At 45.5% G+C, this 21,782-nt stretch overlaps 1 protein-coding gene across 1 annotated transcript; it reads right to left on the bottom strand.

Moving 5' to 3' along the window:
• Window positions 1-1,242: 1,242 nt before the first annotated feature.
• Window positions 1,243-19,815, bottom strand: LOC142295374 (uncharacterized). Its single transcript, XM_075338479.1, has 2 exons — window positions 19,742-19,815; window positions 1,243-3,472 (listed from the first exon to the last, which is right to left on the bottom strand). The coding sequence occupies exon 2, from the start codon at window positions 3,354-3,356 to the stop codon at window positions 1,761-1,763; it is 1,596 nt and encodes a 531-aa protein (XP_075194594.1). The 5' UTR covers window positions 3,357-3,472; window positions 19,742-19,815; the 3' UTR covers window positions 1,243-1,760.
• Window positions 19,816-21,782: the final 1,967 nt, after the last annotated feature.

Below are 21,782 nucleotides of genomic sequence, written 5' to 3'. Positions count from 1 at the left end.
CTCAGTGTGTGTGTCTTTGTCTCTATATGTCTCTGAGTGTCTCTGTCTCTATGTGTCTCTGTATTAGTCTCTGTATGTCTGTCTGTCTCTGTGTGTTTGTCTCTGTATCAGTCTGTGTGTATCTGTGAGTGTGTCTTTGTGTGTCTCTGTATTAGTTTCTGTGTCTCTGTGTGTCTCTGTATGTCCGTCTGTCTCTGTGTTTCTCTGTCTGTCTCTGTCTCTCTGTGTCTGTCTGTGTGTCCTTGTCTCTGTGTGTCTGTCTCTGTATCAGTCTGTGTGTCTCTGTCCCTGTGTGTGTCTGTGTGTCTCTTCTGTCTCTGTGTGTCTGTGAGTGTGTCTTTGTGTGTCTGTATCTCTGTCTATATGTGTATCTGTCTATCTGTGTGTCTTTGTGTGTCTCTGTCTCTGTCTGTGAGTTTCTGTCCCTGTGTGTCTCTATGTGTGTCTGTGTGTCTTTGTGAGTGTGTTTTTGTGTCTGTCTATGTCTCTATGTGTCTCTGTCTCAGTCTCTGTGTGTCTCTGTCTGTGTTTGTCTCTGTGTGTCTTTGTGTGTCTCTGTATCAGTCTCTGTGTCTATGTGTGTGTCTCTGTCTGTCTGTCTTTGTGTGTCCGTGTCTGCCTGTCTGTCTCTGTGTAGCTGTCTCTGTCTTTGTGTGTCTGCCTCTGTGTGTGTCTGTCTCTGTGTGTCTTTGCGTTTGTCTCTGTGTGTCAGTCTCTGTATGTCAGTCTCTGTGTGTCTGTCTTTGGGTGTATCTGTCTCTGTGTGTGTCTCTATGTGTGTCTGTCTCTGTGTGTGTCTGTCTTTGTCTGTCTATCTCTCCACTGATATATTACCTCACACATAAGCTGCCTTGTACTAACAATGTCCTTCATTGCCTATAGCAACCAGAGCTCCTATTAATCACCTGTAGCTCCCAGCTCCATTGACTTTAATGTAAGCAGGTTTTTGGCGAATAACTGTGGTGGGGTTAAATTTTCCCTTGAAAACATAGTCTATGACGTTCCCTGAGTCAAATGAGGTGTCTGTGAAAAATGTTGTGATTGTAAATGCGATGGTGTGAATTCCTTTAGTAGACATACACACACACACACACACACACACACACGCACGCACGCACGCACGCACGCACACACACACACACACACACACATATATACATACATTCATACATGCACTCGGCTTTATATATTAGATTTAAAAACAAAACATAGGATTGCTTGTTTCTCTTTTAATCCTTCACCAATGTATCATCGAGACTTTATTTTAACATTATTTTAATATTCTTAGTTTGTCTATTTACAACTTGACACAGTTTGCACTGATTGGACAATTTGAGCCTGTGCAGCACCTTATTGACAAGAAGAATGGTAAAGCCAAATTTAGCTACAAAATCAAGTGATTGCTTACCCAAAAAACCCCAAATGTATAGCTGCTGGGGTTTTTGGCGTGGTCACAGCTGCCTAGTGGCCACTCCATTTCGCCTTAACTTTACTCCACGTTGTCAATGTATTTATTTCCATGAGAATTAACAGAGGAACAGTGAAACAGAGTTATAAGAAGATCCAGGATTGTTATTTTATGGAGAACATAAACCATGCATGTTCGGAGACTTGGCAGATCCACTTTAAAAGCAGTGAAATTAGCTTTTCCTGTAACATTATCCCCTCAGCATGGATTCTTGTGTTGTGAAAGTATGCAAATGTATATTATTTGTCTTTACAAATTACTTTGATAATATATTCATACAGCCATAGTTATATTATTCTTCTATTACATCATTACTCTTTTCAAGTTCTAACGGAGCACTGACTGGATTTGGCTCAATGTCGTTCATTTTCATGTAAGGCAAAATGTTCTTAGTAAAGAATGTTTCTAGTGTCGCCTCTGTTTGTTTCCAAAACTCAAAGTCAAAATATACAGGCAGAATAGTGGTCTCTTTCCGTGTGTGGACAACTAGCTCTGCATATGGAGACTCAGCGATAGCCATATGACACTGCATTTGAGTGTAGTAGGCATGGTCCATTTGTAGGGTGTAAGATGTCCCATTCCACCTCAAGCAGAAGGAGTGATGTTCGCTGGCCTGTCGTAGTTTACAATCAGGATATTTGTCCAAACACTTCACCACAAGGGGCCAGCTCTTCTCATCTTTCCGGTTTATTGCTCTTCTGCTGGAACAAGCTAGCCAAAATTTCTCTTTGTGGTGAAGCACTTCATACTCTTTTACTTTCAATCTTTGTTTGTGTTTTTCTAAGTTCATCTTCTTGTACTTATGAATGGCTTCTTCCTCCATTTTCTGGATCCACTCACTTCTGTTTCTCAATTTACAATCTCCAGTGCTTAGCATAGCTCTTATCTGTGATACAGGCATAAGCTCATTTGTGTTCTTAGCAAAGCGACTGTGAATAATCTCATGTACAGCGGAAGCCATTATGCAATTTTTACACTCACTGCTCACCAAAGATTTTTTCCTATGATGGTGAGGATATGGTCTACGTTGGAATGGTTGAAGGAATGCCCAATCATTTTTGGAATCCTGAGCCTGAGCCTTTTTGCGCTGAATCTTTTTTTCACATCTTTTTGTACTCTGGGTTGTTGAAGCTGGGGATTTGAGGATTACAGGCGGAGTATTGGCAATTGTGGAGGACATTGGCTTGACGTTCACAGTAGACTTCTTCCGTTTGCTTGAAACAAATTTTGTCTTAGAAATTGTACTAGAATTTTCCTCTAAAGGAACAGATTTATCTTTTGCTTTTCTGGTACATTTCTTCTCTTTTTTCTTTTTTACTGGATCACAGCTACCCTGAAGGTTTGTTGAAAACTTATTTGCAGATTGTAAAAGTGAATTGTCTTGAGCAGATGAATCAGTCTTGTTCTTGGAAGTTCTTTCCTTTTCCTTCTTGGTATTGGTCTTAATTGAAGCACTGCTGCCTTGCACCGGTTGATCTGCCTTCTTGGCATTGAGATTTTTATTGCAAGACACGTTGGAAATTATTGAGGGGTTATTACTTTGAATATGTTGAGTTGTGTTGCTCTCATAAGTCAAATTTGAATCACCATTTTGCTGTTCATCTGTGTTTTTTGCTTTGACAGTAGATGTCTTCATTGTGGATGGGGCGGCAGAAGAGCTCGGTAGTAAAGGAGAAACCTTTTCATGATTTAAGGATAAAATATTTGTAGGTATTCGGATAATTTGCATCATTTTCCGGTGTAAAGTGCCTGTTGACATGCAATATACATGGCCTGTTGCAGGGCATTGTAAGTACATTCTATTTGCATTTTGTGGGTCTGACGGTAAATGCATAAATAGATCTGATTTATCCAAAATTGGAAATGTTGGAGCTACCGAGCGATTCATGATCAGTAGAATGAGATGATTAGATGACTAGACTCACAATGATGTGAACACCGAAATGGATCGCTATACATAAACAGAAGTGCCAATTCGAGTTTGATGAAGACTGAAGAGAAGGCCTGGGGATGAAATAGGAATACAGATATTATTATATTCTCATTTTACAATTAATTCAAAAACATAACAAAAGGATACACAATATTAGCAATTACCCTACAAGAATAACACACATACATAATGTGTATATTACTAAAAATATTCCACGTTTTAATGCTCCAAATCCTCGGATTTTTTTCCTATAGCCAAAGAGCTCTAATTGTAAGCAACTAGCGCAATTAGAGCCTTAGCATTTACAGAAGACGGTTAAACTATTGTGTTGGGTTATTGAAAGGGAGATATATAAATTTGTATGCTGTAAGCTTTCCTAGTGAAGGTCTTCACTGTGTTATGGGATCACATTGTGAGGTTGTGAGGTACATCCTCTAAACTTAGGTGTGGTTAGGCATATGGATCCTGGGCAGGGATACAGCAGCAGAAGAGTGTAAGAAGAGAGGATCGAGCACTGGAGGCCGCAGGCAGACAAGACACCGTAAAGCAACTACTAGAACAACTGAAGGCCGCAGGCAAACAGGAGACAAGGAAACAGGTACTTGATGCACCTGTACTGCAGGCAGATAGACTGCAGGCAGATAGAACACAGGGAAACAGGTATGAAGCAGGTTGTGGTGCACAGTCAAACTAAGGGACACTTTGCACACAACGACATCGCAAGCCGATGCTTGCGATGCCAAGCGCGATAGTCCCCGCCCCCGTCGCAGGTGCGATATCATGTGATTGCTGCCGTAGTGAACATTATTGCTACGGCAGCTTCACATGCACTCACACGCCCTGCGACGTCGCACTGGCCGGCGAACCGCCTCCTTCCTAAGGGGGCGGGTCGTGCGGCGTCACTACGACGTCACACGGCAGGCGACCAATAGGAGCGGAGGGGCGGAGATGAGCGGGACGTAAACATCCCGCCCACCTCCTTCCTTCTCATTGCAGCCGGGACGCAGGTAAGGTGATGTTCCTCGCTCATGCGGCTTCATACACAGTGATGTGTGCTGCCACAGGAACGAGGAACAACATCGTACCTGTTGCTGCAACGTAATTATGGATTTCCCAGACACTACAACGATGATACAATTACTACGATTTTGCGCTCGTTAATCGTATCATCTAGGATTTACACACTACGATGTCGAGTGCGATGCCGGATGTGCGTCACTTTCGATTTGACCCCTCCGACATCGCACGTGCGATGTCGTAGTGTGCAAAGTGCCCCTAAGAGTCTTAATACCACGACAAAGGTGTGTATTTTAGTGTGCCTTATATAGGCCTAGGCAGAAAATCACATGGGAGCACACAGGATTACTTAAAAAGTTTTATGTGGAGTACAACTGACTTCAGAGGATCAGGGTAAAGGGAGTAGAGTTGGGTCTGGGACAGGTGTGTAATACACTGGCTTTTTAGAGGGATTGTCTGGTCTAAAATGACAAATCTGTAGGCACTCTATGTGACTGCAGACTTGTGAATCTTCACATCACCTGCACTGTGTATTGTGTGCATTCTCTGGTGTCAGCACTGGGAATGGTGATCACGTGACTGCAACTATGCAATATGCCTATTACCAGCCAAAATCAGACTAGATTGTTTCCAGCAGTGAGTTGACCATCACCTATCGTGAACAGTGGATCCTGTCTAGAGACGAGCAGACCTGAACACAGACTTTACACAAAAAAAAAATCAGTGTTCAAGTTTGGAGTTTGGGAACTTTACGTATGCGGACCACATCGCTGTGCTCGGATTCGCTCGGAGCTTGGCCCAGTGTGAGCCACATACAGCGTTTGAATGGCTCGCCCTTGGAGTCAAATCAGCATCATCAGATGTAGTATGTACAAAACAATAAAATGAAAAACCTGCCCTCCCTTCACTGGAAGTGATCTGTTTATGGCTGGCTGCATGTGGGTAGAGAACCGAACTGCCCAATCAGTGACTTCGAATGAGGTTCAGGTAAAGCCCAGGTCCAATTTTTTCTAATGTATGGCTGAACTCTCAGAACACAAACTTCAATGGGTCTGCTGACCTCGAAACCTACCTAACCTATATATAGGTGTCGCCTGCCATTTTAATCCTGCCATTGTTGATAGTGAGATGACTAGTGAAAATGATCTTTATTGAAAAGTAATCCAAGTTTGTTATGAGGTTTGGTTACTAATGTGAAAACTATATGATTTCTGTATTTTGTTGCTATATAGGTAATGCTATGGAAAATTTTATAAGAATGTAAAGAACACTTTAAAAAAAAATATGTTGTCTGCAATGACCACTACAATGTGAATAAAGTTGTACTGTTTCGACTCTGTTACTGTTTATATCTGGCCACAGTAAGATCTGAAACAGCTACTATTGATGACCTATATCACAAAAGTAAATACAACCCTCACATTTTTGTAAATATTTTATTATACATTTTCATGGGACGACACTTAAGATATGACACTTTGATAAAATGTAGTCAGCCATTTCCCCTCCCCAATGTCATGTGACTCATTAATGTTACAAAGTCTAAGGTGTGAATGGGGAGCAGGTGTGTATAGCCTGCTTTACACGTTGCAATTTCGCATACGATATCGGATGCGATTTGCAACGCCCCGATCGTATGTGTGGCACGTTCAATTTGTTGAACGTGCCGCACAAACGATTAACCCCCGTCACACGTACTTACCTTCCATACGACCTCGATGTGGGCGGCAAACGTCCACTTCCTGGAGTGGGAGGGACGTTCGGCGTCACATCGACGTCACGCGGCAGCCGGCCAAAAGAAGTGGAGGGGCGGAGCTGAGCGGGTCGTAAACATCACGCCCACCTCCTTCCTTCCGCATTACCGGCTGGGAGCCGCAGGACGCAGGTAAGATCTGTTCATCGTTCCCGGGGTGTCACACACTGCGATGTGCGCTACCCCGGGAACGTTGAACAATCTGACGTTCAATTCTAGAGAAATGAACGATGTGCATGCGATGAACGTTTTAACGTTCAATCGCAATCGCACGTAGCTGTCACACACTGCAATGTAACTTACAATGTCGGATGTGCGTCACTTACGACGTGACCCCGCCGACGCATTGTAAGATATATTGCAGCGTGAAGAACGGGCTTTAGGTTTGGTGTTGTTACTTACACACTTTCTCATAATGGTCACTGGAAGTTAAATATGACAACTCACGGCAAAGAATTTTCTGAGGAGCTAAACAAAAAGAATTGTTGCTCTACATAAAGATGGCCTAGGCCAGTCATGGCGAACCTTTTACAGGCCGAGTGCCCAAACTGTAGCCCTAAACCCAATTTTTGTTTCCGAAGTGCCAACCAATCCTATAATGTAAATAATAGATTTTAATCTTACCTTTGCCGTCTTCTCTTCAGCAGGGGGCATCACGCTCATGCTTACCACACATTGAAGCTGAGCCCCAGCCCTTTCCAGACGCAGCAGTTGATCTTTCTGGAAAAAATTGCAGCATATTAGACAGAGATTTAAGCATGGAATGCAATCAGATGTCACCCTGTAATCCACATCTACATTTGAAAGTCTGAACATCTTGAAATCCCATAAAGATGTACGAGTTGCTCCCCTCCCCTTTCATTGTGTTGTTCTGTCCCCCTTCCTGGGCCACTTCTTGGTAAACATGTCGCCCATCCTGATATATATTTCCTACATTCTGGTATATTTGTCCACATCATGGCCCCATCCTGGAAAATATACCTCATCCTGGTAAATGTCCTCCATCCTGGTAAATGTACCCCATTCTGGCATGTTCCCCCATGCTGGTAAATGTACCCCATCCTGACATATTGCCCTTCCTTGTAAATGTTCCCCCATCCCGGCATGTACCCCATTCCTGGTAAATGTCCTCCATCCTGGTAAATGTTCCCAATCCTGGTTAATTTACCCCCATCCAGGTAAATATCCCCCTTCCTAGCATATACCCCCATCCTGATAAATGTCCACCTTCCTGGCATGTTCCCCTTCCTGGTAAATGTACCCTATCGTGGCATGTTTCCTCCATCCTGGCAAATAATGCTGACCATACACAATATCGACACTTTGGGCACAATTTGGACATTTTCACTTAAGGCCCTGTCACACACAGAGATAAATCTGTGGCAGATCTGTGGCAGATCTGTGGCAGATCTGTGGCAGATCTGTGGTTGCATTGAATTGTGGACAATCAGTGCCAGGTTTGTGGCTGTGTACAAATGGAACAATATGTCCATGATTTCACTGCAACCACAGATCTGCCAAAGATTTATCTCTGTGTGTGACAGGGCCTTTAGGCTACTTTCACACTTGCGTTGAATGTCATACGTCACAATGCGTTGTGTGACGCATGTGACGGATACGTTGTAAATAGTGTGATATAAAGGCAACGGATTCCTGTGAAATAACGCGTTGCGTTAAGCCGAGAGAGAGAGAGCCCCCATCATCACTGCACACACCCCGGCAGTACCACACTCATCATCACCGCACACACCGGCACTACCGCCCCCATCATCATCACTGCACTCACACCGGCACTACTGCTCCCATCATCATCGCACACACTGGCACTACCGCACTCATCATCACTGCACACATACCAGCACTACCGCACCCATCATCACCGCACACACACCGGCACTACCGCACCCATCATCACCGCACCACACTACCTCAGTGACGTCCCCGCTGACAGCGAGATTCACTTCAGTTGCTGCCTGGAGCTGACAGAGAGCGGCGGTGTTCTACGGTCGCTCCTGTCAGCTTCATGTAGCAGAGCTGGATGTGTCGCGGGACCTCGTGTGGATTACGCCAGACCTGGAGGGGTATTTGGGAATTAATAAAGTGGTGAAAGAGGGTGATTTTTATCGTTTATTCCAAATAAAGTATTTCCTTTCTCGCCTTTTCATTGGGGGACACAGACAGTGTTTTTTTTCATTGGGGGACACAGACAGTGGGAATTATGGTGTCTCCAGGGAGGCTTGACACTAGATTTGCAAAAGTGTTAGCTCCTCCCCCCACAGCATATACCCTAGCTAGGCAGGAAACTAGCTCAGTTTTTTTTCTAGTGTCAGCAGGGAGGCTGACATGTCTGGACTGAGCTCCACCAGAGGTGCCTCAGGCCAGCTTATTTTTACTTTTTATTTTGTTTTTCTTTTTTTATTCATTCTATTTTTGATAGGGCAATACCAGGGTGCCTTGCCACCCCCGTTCCCCCCGTGTACGGGCAGAGGAAACCTGGCGTGCACAAGCCGTCAGTCTTCCCTCGCGCCCAAGTGGTCGGGTCTGCGTACCCCTCCAGGCTCCATGGAAGCACCTCACACCAAGGTAGCTCCAGAGGGCTAGCAGAGCCGATGACCTGCTTCAGCCTTGAGCCGAAGATGCGTCCCCGAGATCCCCGCATCCCAGGACCGACGCATCTTCAGACGGAGCCAGGAGCAGGTAGGGAGACGACGAGTCATCTATCCCCTGCATCCAAACCGCCGCCTGAAAAGGCGCCGGTGGGGCGATGCAGGCCATGATCCCGGGGAAGCATCATTAATTTAGCTCCCGGCGTCGGCCTGCATTCTAGTAACACCCTCTCCACTGCTCTAGAAGCTGCTCACTCAAGTGGGCCGTCTCTCCCCTCCATACTGCCAGAGAACACTGGACGCCATTACATGTGGGGAGCAGACACGGGTGAGATCGCCTCCTTGGCTCTGCGATTCTTCAGCACTATATACCGCTCTGCTCAGTGGTATATCGCTGTCTTTCTAGCGGTGTGTGTCTGCTGGCTGGCGGTGTATATCAGCTTTTAGTGGTATATACTGACTGTGTCTGCAGGTATATACTGACTGTTTGACAGGGTGTGCTACTTTACTCGGTATACACCGGCTCTGCATAGCAGTCATTTATAATACTGCTAGCAGCTCCTCACCCACAGCAGTCCCTTTATAATACTGCTAGAGGCTCACTGTACTTATTGTGGAACTGTTGCTGACATGCATAACCGCAAAGGTGATAAAGCTTCCCAGGCGTCCTCTACGGACCTGTACTATGCTTGTACCACCTGTGGACGCTCGTTTTCTAATGGCCGAAGCTATCCACTATGCCGGGGCTGCCGTGTCACAACAGCCTCCGCTGTCGGACCAGGAGATCGTGCAGTCTGTGGATTTGGCTGCGGCCACTATCCAGGCAGTACCCCAGTCTGATGACGTTACTCCTGCCTGGGCTCTTCTAATGTCTAAAGAGGTTAGATGACCTGGCCGCTCAGATATTCCAGCCTTCCACAGGCTCTCACAGCCTCCCTTCCGGCTCAGCTCCCCCAGGGGAGCCCGTCTTCGTCTGGTGTCTTGTTTCCAGTACGTACAAAGGCTGTCTCCAAAAGGCGCCATTGCGACTGTTACGTCTCGTCCGACTCGGACGATGATCAGTCTGACTCAGGTTCCGTGACCTTAATGTAGTCACGATTCCCGAGACTCTGACTCTGGTTCCGATGTCCCTTCTGAGTCTAGACAGATGGAAGACACATTAATTTCGGCTGTCAATCACTCTGTCGATTTCTGATCAGCCTTCGGACCCGACTTCTCAGTCGGCAATCAAGCGGGCCAAGAAGCCTCCTAAGTCCTTTGCCCAGGATCCGATTTTTCATCAAATCATATCTAAATAGTGGGATCACCCTGATAGGAGGTTTAATAAAAAATCCTCCTCTTCATTCGCTTAACCCTTTCCATCGGAACTGGTTAATCTCTGGTCAGTACCCCCCGTTGTGGATCCGCCAGTATCCAGGCTGGCTAAACACACGGTTATGTCTGTCTCAGACACCGTCTCTCAAGGACTCGTCCGACCGCACAGTTGATGCTGCGGTCAAATCTATTTTCCAGGCTTCAGGCTCCTCTCTGCTCCCCGTTTGCCTTGACATGGGTGGCGAGAGCTATGAGTGTGTGGAGTAGGAACTTGCGCAAGTTGCTTCGCTCTTGCAATATTCCTTCAGAGGCTCTTGAGATCCTTGATTTGTTCTCTCTAGCCTCTAATTACTTGCTTCACGGCTCCTTAGATGCAGCTAGTTTGTCAGTCCTAACGGCAGCCAACGCTGTTTTTGCCCACAGAGTCATGTGGCTAAAGATATGGAACGCCGACAGTGCCTCCAAGAAATCCCTGTCCACACTGCCCTTCCAGGGTCTTCGTCTGTTTGGAGAATCCCTGGACAAGCTTATATCTGAGATGACGGGTGGTAAAAGTACCATTCTACCACAAAAGCAGCCTGTATCCAAAAATTTAAAAAAAAAGTCTTCTTGGCGCAGGCAGTCCTTTCGGCCCGCCCCCCAAAAACCATCACAGGGGTCGTCGCAACACTCAGATCGGGGATCCAGTCCCTCAAGGGACTTTTCCTGGCGTTCCCACTCCAGGCAATCTAAACCCAAGGGACCTCGCCCCGCGAAGGCCCCTTCAGCATGACGCCAGGTACCCCTCAGAGCCGACTCCTGTTGGAGGGTGGCTTCTGCTTTTTCGGGATATCTGGCTAGACCATACTCACGATGCTTGGGTTCGAGAAATCGTCACCTCAGGTTACAAGATCGATTTCCATTCCCTACCGGCCAACAGGTTTCTGCGTTCTCGGCTTCCAAAGTCCACAACGCAAAGCCAGGCCTTATGTCAGGCCATAGCCTCTGTGCAAAAAGCAAACGTTATCATTCCAGTGACCCTGGAACAGCGCGGCAAAGGTTTCTATTCAAACCTCTTTGTCGTCCCCAAAAAAGATGGCTCTGTCCGTCCTATCCTGGACCTCAAAAGGCTAAACAGGTCCGTACGGATTCGGACCTCCCGAATGGAGTAATTGAGAGCAGTACTAGCTGCTATGGAACCGGGAGAATTCCTAGCTTCCATAGACATTCAAGATGCTTATTTACACATTCCCATATGTGTATCGCATCAACGGTTCCTTCGTTTTGCCGTAGGACACCGTCATTTCCAATTCAGGGCCCTTCCCTTTGGACTGGCTACGGCGCCTTGGGTCTTCACAAAGGTCATGGCAGCCATCATGTCCATTTTACATTCCAGAGGCGTCCTGGTCGTTTCCTATTTGGACGACCTACTTATCAAAGGGAGCTCTCTTCAAGTTTGCTCAGAAACCGTGCAAATTTGCCCAGACACGCTCTCAAGGCTAGGGTGGCTTCTCAACTTCAACAAGTCATCCCTCATTCCTCATCAGCGCATTACCTTTTTAGCTATGCTGATAGACACAGTTCAGGCCTGGGGTATTTCTTCCAGAAGACAAGAGGTCTTCCCAGATCCGGGCCGCCCAATCCCTCCGCTCCCGCCGTTACACATCCCTCCGGAGTGGGATGAGAGTGTTCGGCAAGATGGTAGCAGTCATGGAAGCCGTGTCGTTTGCCCAATTCCATTTGCGCCCTCTACAACTGGATCTTCTGTCCTCTTGGGACAAGAATCTAGCCTCTCTAGACCGGTCAGTCCGCTTATCTCGGATTGCGCTCAGCTCCCTCGTCTGGTGGACTCAGGTCTCATCCCTATCTCAGGGGAAGTCCTTCCGCCCTGTCCACTTGCACGTAGTCACGACAGATGCCAGCCTGTTAGTCTAGGGGGGCGGTGTTTCTCCACCACACTGCTCACGGACGCTGGTCTCACCCCGAGCGATCCCTTCATATCAACGTTCTGGAGATCAGGGCCGTATTTCTGGCCCTTCAGACCTTTCAACCCTTTCTTCTGGGCCTCCCGGTTCAGATCCAGTCAGACAATGCCACGGCTGTGGCTTACGTCAACCGTCAGGGAGGAACTCGCAGCAGGGCAACGATGAAAGAAGTCTCCAGGATTCTTCTTTGGGCAGAGATGCACATTCCCATTATTTCAGCTGCCCATATTCCGGGGATAGACAACTGGGCCGCAGACTTTCTCAGCAGGCAAGGTCTAGCGGCAGGGGAATGGTCCCTCCACAACGAGGTGTTCCATCAGATCACTCTTCGTTGGGGGCTCCCAGATTTGGACCTCATGGCGTTTCGGCTAAGCACCAAAGTACATCCCTTCGTATCCCGGTCGAGAGACCCGCTAGCGCTCGGCTCCGACGCTCTAGTCCTCATGTGGTCGCAGTTTCGCCTGCCATATGCTTTACTTCCTTTCCCTCTCATTCCGAGAGTAATCAAGAAAATCCAAGCGGAGGGAATTCTGGTAATCCTCGTGGCCCCGGACTGGCCCAGAAGAGCCTGGTTTCCAGAGCTCCTCCACCTTCTCGGCGACACTCCCTGGCGTCTTCCCGACCGCCCGGAACTTCTGTCGCAAGGTCCAATATTCCACCAGAATACAGCACAGCTGCATTTGACGGCGTGGCGCTTGAATCCTTGATTCTAGCCAAATCGCATCTTTCTTCCAGGGTAGTTCATACCATGCTTAATGCTCGCAAGCTTTCCTCCGCCAGCATTTATCACAGGACCTGGAAGACCTATCTGTCCTGGTGTGACCGTCATAATCGGTCGCCCCTTACCTTTTCAATCCCTAATGTTCTTGCCTTTTTGCAAGATGGTCTGGACTCGGATCTTGCTCTCAATACCCTTAAAGGACAAGTTTCTGCCTTGTCAATTTTTTTGCCAGAAGCAGCTGGCTTCTCGCCCTCAGGTCCGTACCTTTCTTCAAGGGGTGGCGCATTTGGTCCCCCCTTATCGTCACCCCTTAGATCCCTGGGATCTGAATTTGGTTCTCGGAGCTCTTCAGCTTCCTCCTTTCGAACATTTTAGTGTAGGACTGCCTCAAATGAGATTTGCCATGACGTGGCAAGGTAGCTCAAGAAATTGCAATTTTTTGCCAAAAATCTCAAATTTTTTATAATAAGTACAGTTTGGAATTTTTAGTGCTGAAGTGCACATTTAGTGTTGGCTTTTTGTTTTTTCTTCATTGAATTGGTCGGTGGCTGACCCCCCACCCTGCTATGCACTCCAATTTGGGATGTATTCCACCTGTCTAGATTTTGGCGGTTGGTGACTGTTCACATTCAGTCATCAGGCCTTGTCCACAGGCTATTTACTTCATGCAGCATTTGCAATTTCTTGAGCTACCTCGCCACGTCACGGCAAATCTCATTTGAGGCAGTCCTACACTAAAATATTTTTATAAAATGTGCCATACGGCCTCACATATGAATAGTAGAACTGCTCTTAGCAGCACTCACCTGGTCTATTTCAATCCCGTACCCATGACTGAGTCCGAGGTCCGAGCAAATGCTGCATGAAGTAAATAGCCTGTGGACAAGGCCTGATGACTGAATGTGAACAGTCACCAACCGCCAAAATCTAGACAGGTGGAATATATCCCAAATTGGGGTGCACAGCAGGGTGGGGGTCAGCCACCGACCAATTCAATGAAGAAAAAACAAAAAGCCAGCACTAAATGTGCACTTCAGCACTAAAAATTCCAAACTGTACTTATAAATATTTTGAGATTTTTGGCAAAAAATTGCAATTTCTTGAGCTACCTCGCCACGTCACGGCAAATCTCATTTGAGGCAGTCCTACACTAAAATATTTTTATAAAATGTGCCATACGGCCTCACATTATGAATAGTAGAACTGCTCTTAGCAGCACTCACCTGGTCTATTTCAATCCCGTACCCATGACTGAGTCATGGCCGTGGGCGGGACAGGTCCGAGCAAATGCTGCATGAAGTAAATAGCCTGTGGACAAGGCCTGATGACTGAATGTGAACAGTCACCAACCGCCAAAATCTAGACAGGTGGAATACATCCCAAATTGGGGTGCACAGCAGGGTGGGGGTCAGCCACCGACCAATTCAATGAAGAAATGATGTATTCTACCTGTCTAGATTTTGGCGGTGTACTCGTCGCTCGGTTTCATAATCTCGTTTAATTAAAATGGCGCCGGTTGCTCATTGTTCTCGGGGTAGCACACGCCGCTCCGTGTGACACCCCGGGAATGATGAACAGCAGCTTACCTCTGTCCCGCGGCACCCGCCGGCTTGCGGAAGGAAGGAGGTGGGCGGGATGTTTACGTCCCGCTTATCTCCGCCCCTCCGCTTCTATTGGCCGGCCGCTGTGTGACGTCGCTGTGACGCCGAACGTCCCTCCCCCTTCAGGAAGAGGATGTTCGCCGCCCACAGCGAGGTCGCACAGCAGGTGTGTGTGACGTGGGTTAACGACTTTGTGCGCCAAGGGCAACTAATTGCCCGTGACGCAGAAACGACGGGGGCGGGTACGATCGATCGTGAAATTGCACGATAAATCGTACCGTGTAAAGCAGGCTTTAGAGTTTAGTGAGGAGGACCGTGATGCGTGTGAGCAGCATCCTGATCACCATTCTTCAGTTGCTGGCTATACTGGTCACCGTGAGAGGATCTTCAAGTCTCTGTTTATGTCAGCTGGACACCATAGTACCCGGGTACGGTAGGCTGGGCCCAGGACTGCGTACACGCAACACTTTGCTTTGGTACCAAAACACATATCTGTTCTGCTTAGGCCCACTATATACACAGTAAGACTTGCTGGCTCTGCTCTGTCAGTTTGTCAGTTACATTTAAAACCTTAAAGGGACAGCGCCACATGTTTGCCTTGACTGTTGCTTTAGAAGGTTTCCAGGACTGTGTTTCTGAGCTGTGTGGTTTGCCTTCCCACTTTTACCAACTGCCTTATCTGTGAGACCTCAGCAATTAAGGGCATTCAGGGGGGTTAATGTGATTTGCTTATGTTTAGGTAGATAAGTTGTAAGTTCTTGTGCTGCACCACTGGTAGGGCGTGTTCACACACACACACACACACCCCCACCCCCACACACACACCCCCACCCCCACACACACACCCACCCCCACACACACACCCACCCACACAATTACTCCTGCTATCCAGAGGGATTACCAGGTATTAGGCGACTGTTTACACAGTCCCTTGGTTAGGCAAAGGTTGGTGAGAAGGTGGTATAAATCGCCAATATGGGTGGCGCAGCACAGGGGTGTCAGATTTTGGCCTTGTAAATATATTGTTCTATTCTTTCTGTTTTATGCATGCTTTTTTTTTGTTTTGGTAAAGTAAAACAATGATTTATCAACCCAGCTGCCTAGAGTCCTTTTCTTGGTGTGTAGTTTTGCTGTATATTGGGGAGCCCACCCTGCACACGACTTACACATTGTCCATGAGATAGGCCATGATGTAGCTCATTGCTTTTAAATTCCCTTTTTGTAACATCACATTTGCTCGGTTTATATTGATTGTATAGATGTGTCTATGTGGCATCAGCACTGAGAGAAGAGGAAGGGTCCTGTTCTGTATTCATTTGCAGACGGAGGGGGGCTGGCTTGCTCTGCAAATGTTGTTGGAATGGGCCCCTTCCTCTTCTCTTAGTGCAGATGCTGCCACTGACTCTATGATGTGAGAGGCACACAGTGTGTGGGATTCCCTCTGTTGTCTTCTTCATCTGCACGCATGGCCCGCAAGGCGGAAGAGGAGTGCTCAGTGCCTCAGTTATCAACTTTTTCACTTTAGTGCTTAGTGCCGAGTACACCAGCCTTCACAAGGTGGTGGTGGAGTACAGGGTCTCTGCTGTGGACAACGACCTTCACACAAGGGTTGCATCCCCCTCTTATGTTGATCTGCGGGGTTGTGGGGGTTGTATTTTAGGGAAAAATAGAGAATGATCTGCAGTATTTATATTTAGCGATAGCCACTATAAAGGGATCTCGATAAAGTCCCTTATACAGTCTTCCAGTTATAAGGTTGTCCTGAAGCCGGGTGTATGAGTCTTCAGAGAGGTCTAGTGCGCATGACTGGAAGTGCTGGGACTTCAGATCAACGGTAACAGTGGGACTCAGTTAAGCGCATCACAGCTGATGACGCTGTATTAAATAGCATGTTGACATGCCCCTGTGAGTGTGCTAACACGCTAAGAGGGCGGAATGAGCGCAGGAACTAATGCCCTTGTGACTAATCCCTGAGCTCATTAGCATGTCATAAAGGATCTTTAGAAATACTTTTACTAAAGATCTCTTTATGTATACTACTAGATACAGTGACGATTAGGGAGGGATTAGCAATATGCACTCAGAACTGCTCATGGTTCTGGGTTCATATCGCACCTGACAGGTTCCCTTTAAACAATTTTCGTACTGAAGCGGGAAACTGCAGCAGTAGAGTAGAGGACTGTGGATACGTCTGATTGAAGAAAGGTAATTGCAAACTTTCTTTTGTGGAAAGTTTGTGAGAATAATGTGTTACAAAATAAAAACAATTTATACTTGGTAAAAGGGTTTGTCTAATACCTACAATTCCCTTTATAAATATCCATCCTTAACCCCTAACCACTTTTGTAATTTGCTTTATTATAAAATTCCCCACCATTCTCTCTATATAGCTAATCCCTTTAGCATTTTTTTCTTTGCTTCATGTGACATTCGTTTGAGGGGAATCTCGTAACGTAACACAATAGTTGTCTCCTGAGGAAAGTGACAAGTCATGTACGTAAAGTACATACCTGGCTGACTGTGTGACAGTGGTCTGCTATGCACATGCACTAGCTAGGTCTGTATAATGGACTAGACTGCTGCATGCTTGAATTCTTCTTTTTCCCCACACAGACCATACTTTGTTGTGGTATGCAGGGGAAGGGGGGAGAAATTTCATGCACAGGGACCCTCATTTGTCATTGTCCGCCTCTGAGTAGATATATAATTTGTATGTACAATATGTTAATAATCTGTATATTTATATGGAGATAGGATCTGTATACATGTGAGTAAATCCCACCTTACCTTCCTGTGCCTCTGATTGCTCCATAACATATACACATGACCACTGGGAGACACAGTCAGAAGAGGACCCTGGTGCAAGAACAATATAGGGGCCCTTTGCAGTCTAAGGCTATGTTCACACACTGCTTTTTTTACCTCCGTTTTTGGTCCGTTTTTGCTGCAGAAATTTCTTGAGAAATTCTTGTAACCTTTCTGCAGACATTTCCCAGCAAAACCTATGCTTTTTTATGAAGAAAATTCTTTCAGTAGATTTTCTTAAGAAAAAGAATGAGCATGTCACTTCTTTTCTGCAGCTAACTGCGTTATTTCACTCCATTGATTGTAATGTAATCATGAAATAGCGCAGGAATAACGCAGGTAGCAAGTGATGTGCGTTATACCTGTGTTATTCCTGCGTTATTCCCGCGTTATTTCGCGTGTTCGGGACATAGTGTACATCCCTGCCCTGCGTTTTGCAGGGAAGTGATGCCACTAGGACAGGAAGAGGAAGAAGAGAAAAAAAGCGTGTGCTCCGCTGTATTTTTACCGTCCAGCTGAGGTAAACACACAGCGATGGCCTGGTATTCTCAGGCTGGGGAGGGCGAGGGCCAGTGTTAATGCCCCCCCCCTCCCGCAGCCTAGAATATTAGCCCGCAGCTGCCTCGGGACTGTCGCATCCATTATGCGGCAGTCCCGGCGTTTTACCGGCTCTTCCTGTTGCCGTGATGCGGTGGCAATCAGGGTAATATGGAGTTAACGGCAACCAATAGCTGCCGCTAAGTCCAAGATTAGTAATGGCAGTGTCTATGACACGCCGTCACTAATCTGTAAGTGAAAGTAAAGAAACACTCACAAACACCGAAAAATCCTTTATTTTGAATAAAAGATAAAAAGCCCCTCTTTCTCCACTGTATTAAACCCCCCGAAACACACAGCGCTGACATAATCCACAGCGATATCCCGCAGCGCTTCCAGCCCTGCTCCAGCCACGTGTAACAGTTCTCCACGTAGCCTCGGTCAGGGAGTGAGTGCTGAATGCGGCTCCCTGAGCGAGGCTGCGGGTAACTCCAGGACATTTCTCACGGCCGCTGATTTGAACACATTACAGGCCGTGAGAAGTGCAGTGTGTGTGAGAGAGAGAGAGAGAAAGAGAAAAAAAACCAAAACATTATTGCCGAATCCGGATCGTGCACCCGGGAATCCCGCATCCGGGTCGGACCCGGATCTACCGCTGAAACCGCGCGGATCCGGATTTTTCCAGTCCTTGTCCGCTCAACACTAATCATAAATAAAGCTGGAATATCTATCCCTCTATTATCTATCTATCTATCTATTATCTATCTTTCTATATTATCTATCTATACCTCTAAATATCTATCTATTATCTATTTTTCTATATTATCTATCTATACCCCTAAATATCTATCTATTATCTATATCTTTCTATCTATCTATTATCTATCTTTCTATATTATCTATCTATGCCCCTAAATATCTATCTATTATCTATCTATATCTATCTAGCTATCTATTATCTATCTTTCTATATTATCTATCTATCTATACCCCTAAATATCTATCTATTATCTATATCTATCTATTATCTATCTTTCTATATTATCTATCTATACCCCTAAATATCTATCTATTATCTATCTATATCTATCTATCTTTCTATATTATCTATCTATCTATCTATTCCCCTAAATATCTATCTATCTATATTATCTATCTATCTATTCCCCTAAATATCTATCTATCTATCTATCTATCTATCTATCTATTCATTATCTATCTCTATCTATACCCCTAAATATCTATTATCTAGCTATATCTATCTATCTAATCTATCTATCTATCTATCCCTCTATTATCTATCTATCTATTCCCCTAAATATCTATTATCTATCTATCCCTCTATCTATCTATCATCTATCTCTGTATTATCTATCTATTTTATTTTTTTTTTTCATTTTCAACGTGCTTTATTGCTGTAAAGGCATTAAAAAAACGCAGGGACCAACCTGAAAAAAAAACGCATCAAAAACGCACCAAAACGCACCTGCGTTATTGGTGCGTTTTTTAACGCAGGTGCGCTAATCCTTCACTCTCAAGAAATTTCTTAAGAATAATCATTTTTCTAGTGTGAACATAGCCTTATGATGCGTGTTTTTGCTGCATCCAAAACACTGCGTTGTACAGTACAAGCATAGTGGATGGTTTTATAGAAATCCCATGCCCACTGTGCTTCTTTTTTCTGCAGCGTAAACTGACATGCAATGCGCCCTCCCAAGCTGCAGCATGTCACTTTATTGATTTCAGGGACGTGAGTGCCCAGAATCCTGATTATGGGTACGAGCTGCTGCATTCTCCTGCAGATAACATTCGTGTCTGGAAGAGGGGTGACACTGCATTTAGAATGTATCTAGGGTAGGTTCCCATAATATTGTGGAAACATACCATAGTAGTTCATCATAATGCACCATTCCACCTATTTTGGAGGTTTAAATGGTCCTCCTGAAATCTTCGGCCCCTGTGCAGCTGCACAAGTTACATCAATAATATGTCTCCCCCTGCAAAATATCAGCAGTTTCTTACCTTTGTTCGTTTCTCTCCTGGAGTTCAAGGTTGCTGGTTCCGTTCTGAATGTTGTATTCTGCATTCAGCTGAATACAATATGTGGCTACTTTCCTGAGTTTCGTTTTCCTTTCCATGAGCTCACATTTTCTCCACCCCTAGTGGTGAACTATAAATAACAACACTCCTTATCCCCACTAGCAACAAAGGTGAATAGTTAGAATAGTGACATATTAAAAAGAATGAGGAAAAAGAATGAACATAACTTATTGGTCCAAGAATATGACAAATTATAATAGGTTTCTTGGGCATCTCAGACATGGAATGAACATGGAATGTATGTAGATAATAGGGGGAATGAACAAATATATCCAATATAGAAAGGTGTATATTATATTCCCTGTGCTTGATAGGTGGGGAATGAGTATTAAATATATGTAGATTACAGGGGAATGAACACATATCCCATATAAAATGGGCAGCATGGGGGAACAGAGTGAGGAACAGCAAGGGGGGGATAGTATGCCAAGGAGGGGGGAGTGTGAGAAGTGGGCACAGTATAGAGACCGGGCAGTATGGGGGACACAATGTGAGGACAGTGTGAAGAGGGGGCCCTGTATGGAAAGGAGAGGGCAGTATGGAAGGCATGTACCATAATTGATATTGTGGGGTCATTTTTTGTGCAGGGAACACAGTGAAGGGCAATTATTTATTCAGAGGCACAGCGTGAGGCAGATATTTTTATTCAGGAGCATTATAATCATTCTGTTATTTTTAAGGACACCGTGTTGGAATGTGCTGCAGAAGACCGGAGAAGATGGAAGTCTGCAGAGACCAGCTGTGGATGCGAAAAGTCATTACGGCATCTGGACAAGATGAAGAAAAGAAAGAGAACGACTCTTATCACAGACATCTATAAAGGTACCTGGATGTACAGTAAATGTTTACTTTTAATACTGACTATGTCTCATCAGTACTGTGGTGCCTTTATGGTCCACAGTCTGATGATTACTGATGGCAACAACTTCCAACATCTCCTTACCATTGTTGAGGACCTACTGGAAAGTGTAGGCTCAGACGGTACAAATGTATATGGGTCTGACTTGATATTACAATTGATGTACCATGTACTGCTGGTGGTTCTGATTATGTATTTCTGTGCTGCTCGTGGTTCTCGTAATGAATTTCCGTAGTGATGGGGTTCTAGTTATGTACTGTATTTCTGTACTGCTGATGGTTCTGGTGATGTATTCTTGTGCTGTTATTAGTTCTGAACCTGTACACATATAACAATTCATAGCTTGTAAGATTGCATTATACATGGCTATAGTAATAAAGTATTGTGCTGTCTGACAAGTGAAGAGATACTGTTTTTATTTATGTCAGGAGTATTAAAGAGGTTGTCCAAGTCTGCGATGAGTCTGCAGACTTCTAAATTCTCACAGCGCGCACTGCAAACTGTCATAGCTTTAGGGTGCCGACGGTGAGAGTGGGAGGTTATGAAACCACGAATATGGGATCTGCATACAGACAGTCATGAGCAGACTAGACATGCAATGTTTCGCTCAATGAAAATGAATTGGGCAAGGCCAGACATGTCTAGTCAGAATGTGGACAGAAGTATACAAATTGCATGGTTGTGTTCACATGACGGTCCACTCTTGCCACTGGCATGGGAGAGTCCGAAAAACTGTGCAATTCACGCATTGTGACAATTCAGAAGCCTGTAGTCACCTAGTGTGACTGCAGACTTTCATCTCAACTTGGACAAGCCCTTTAATTATAAAATTAAGCACTGTAGCATGGCAATCCTAATAGTGTGTAATATAGCCACGGTCAGGATTCAGCTCTGCTTGCTAGTTTCAGCAGTCATCACATGGACATTCCACTCACATACAATTTCCATACTTACAGCCATGACAATTAACTTTTCTTCCTGTTTCTCTTAGTTTTTCACTAAATAGGAATTAGGAAGAGTGTCGCGGGCGGGGAGGAGGGTGTCAGCACACTACTCTCACCCCCTTCTGCTCGGGTCCGGCGGCCGCTGCTCAGTGGTGGCTCG

This window comes from Anomaloglossus baeobatrachus, chromosome 3 (assembly GCF_048569485.1).
Source record: "Anomaloglossus baeobatrachus isolate aAnoBae1 chromosome 3, aAnoBae1.hap1, whole genome shotgun sequence".
Classification (NCBI taxonomy): domain Eukaryota; kingdom Metazoa; phylum Chordata; class Amphibia; order Anura; family Aromobatidae; genus Anomaloglossus; species Anomaloglossus baeobatrachus.
This window is presented reverse-complemented; position numbering and strand designations above follow the sequence as displayed.

Excerpts from the sequence above, each read along its gene's own strand:
- LOC142295374 (XM_075338479.1), bottom strand. The coding sequence starts at position 3,356 with ATGAATCGCTCGGTAGCTCCAACATTTCCAATTTTGGATAAATCAGAT.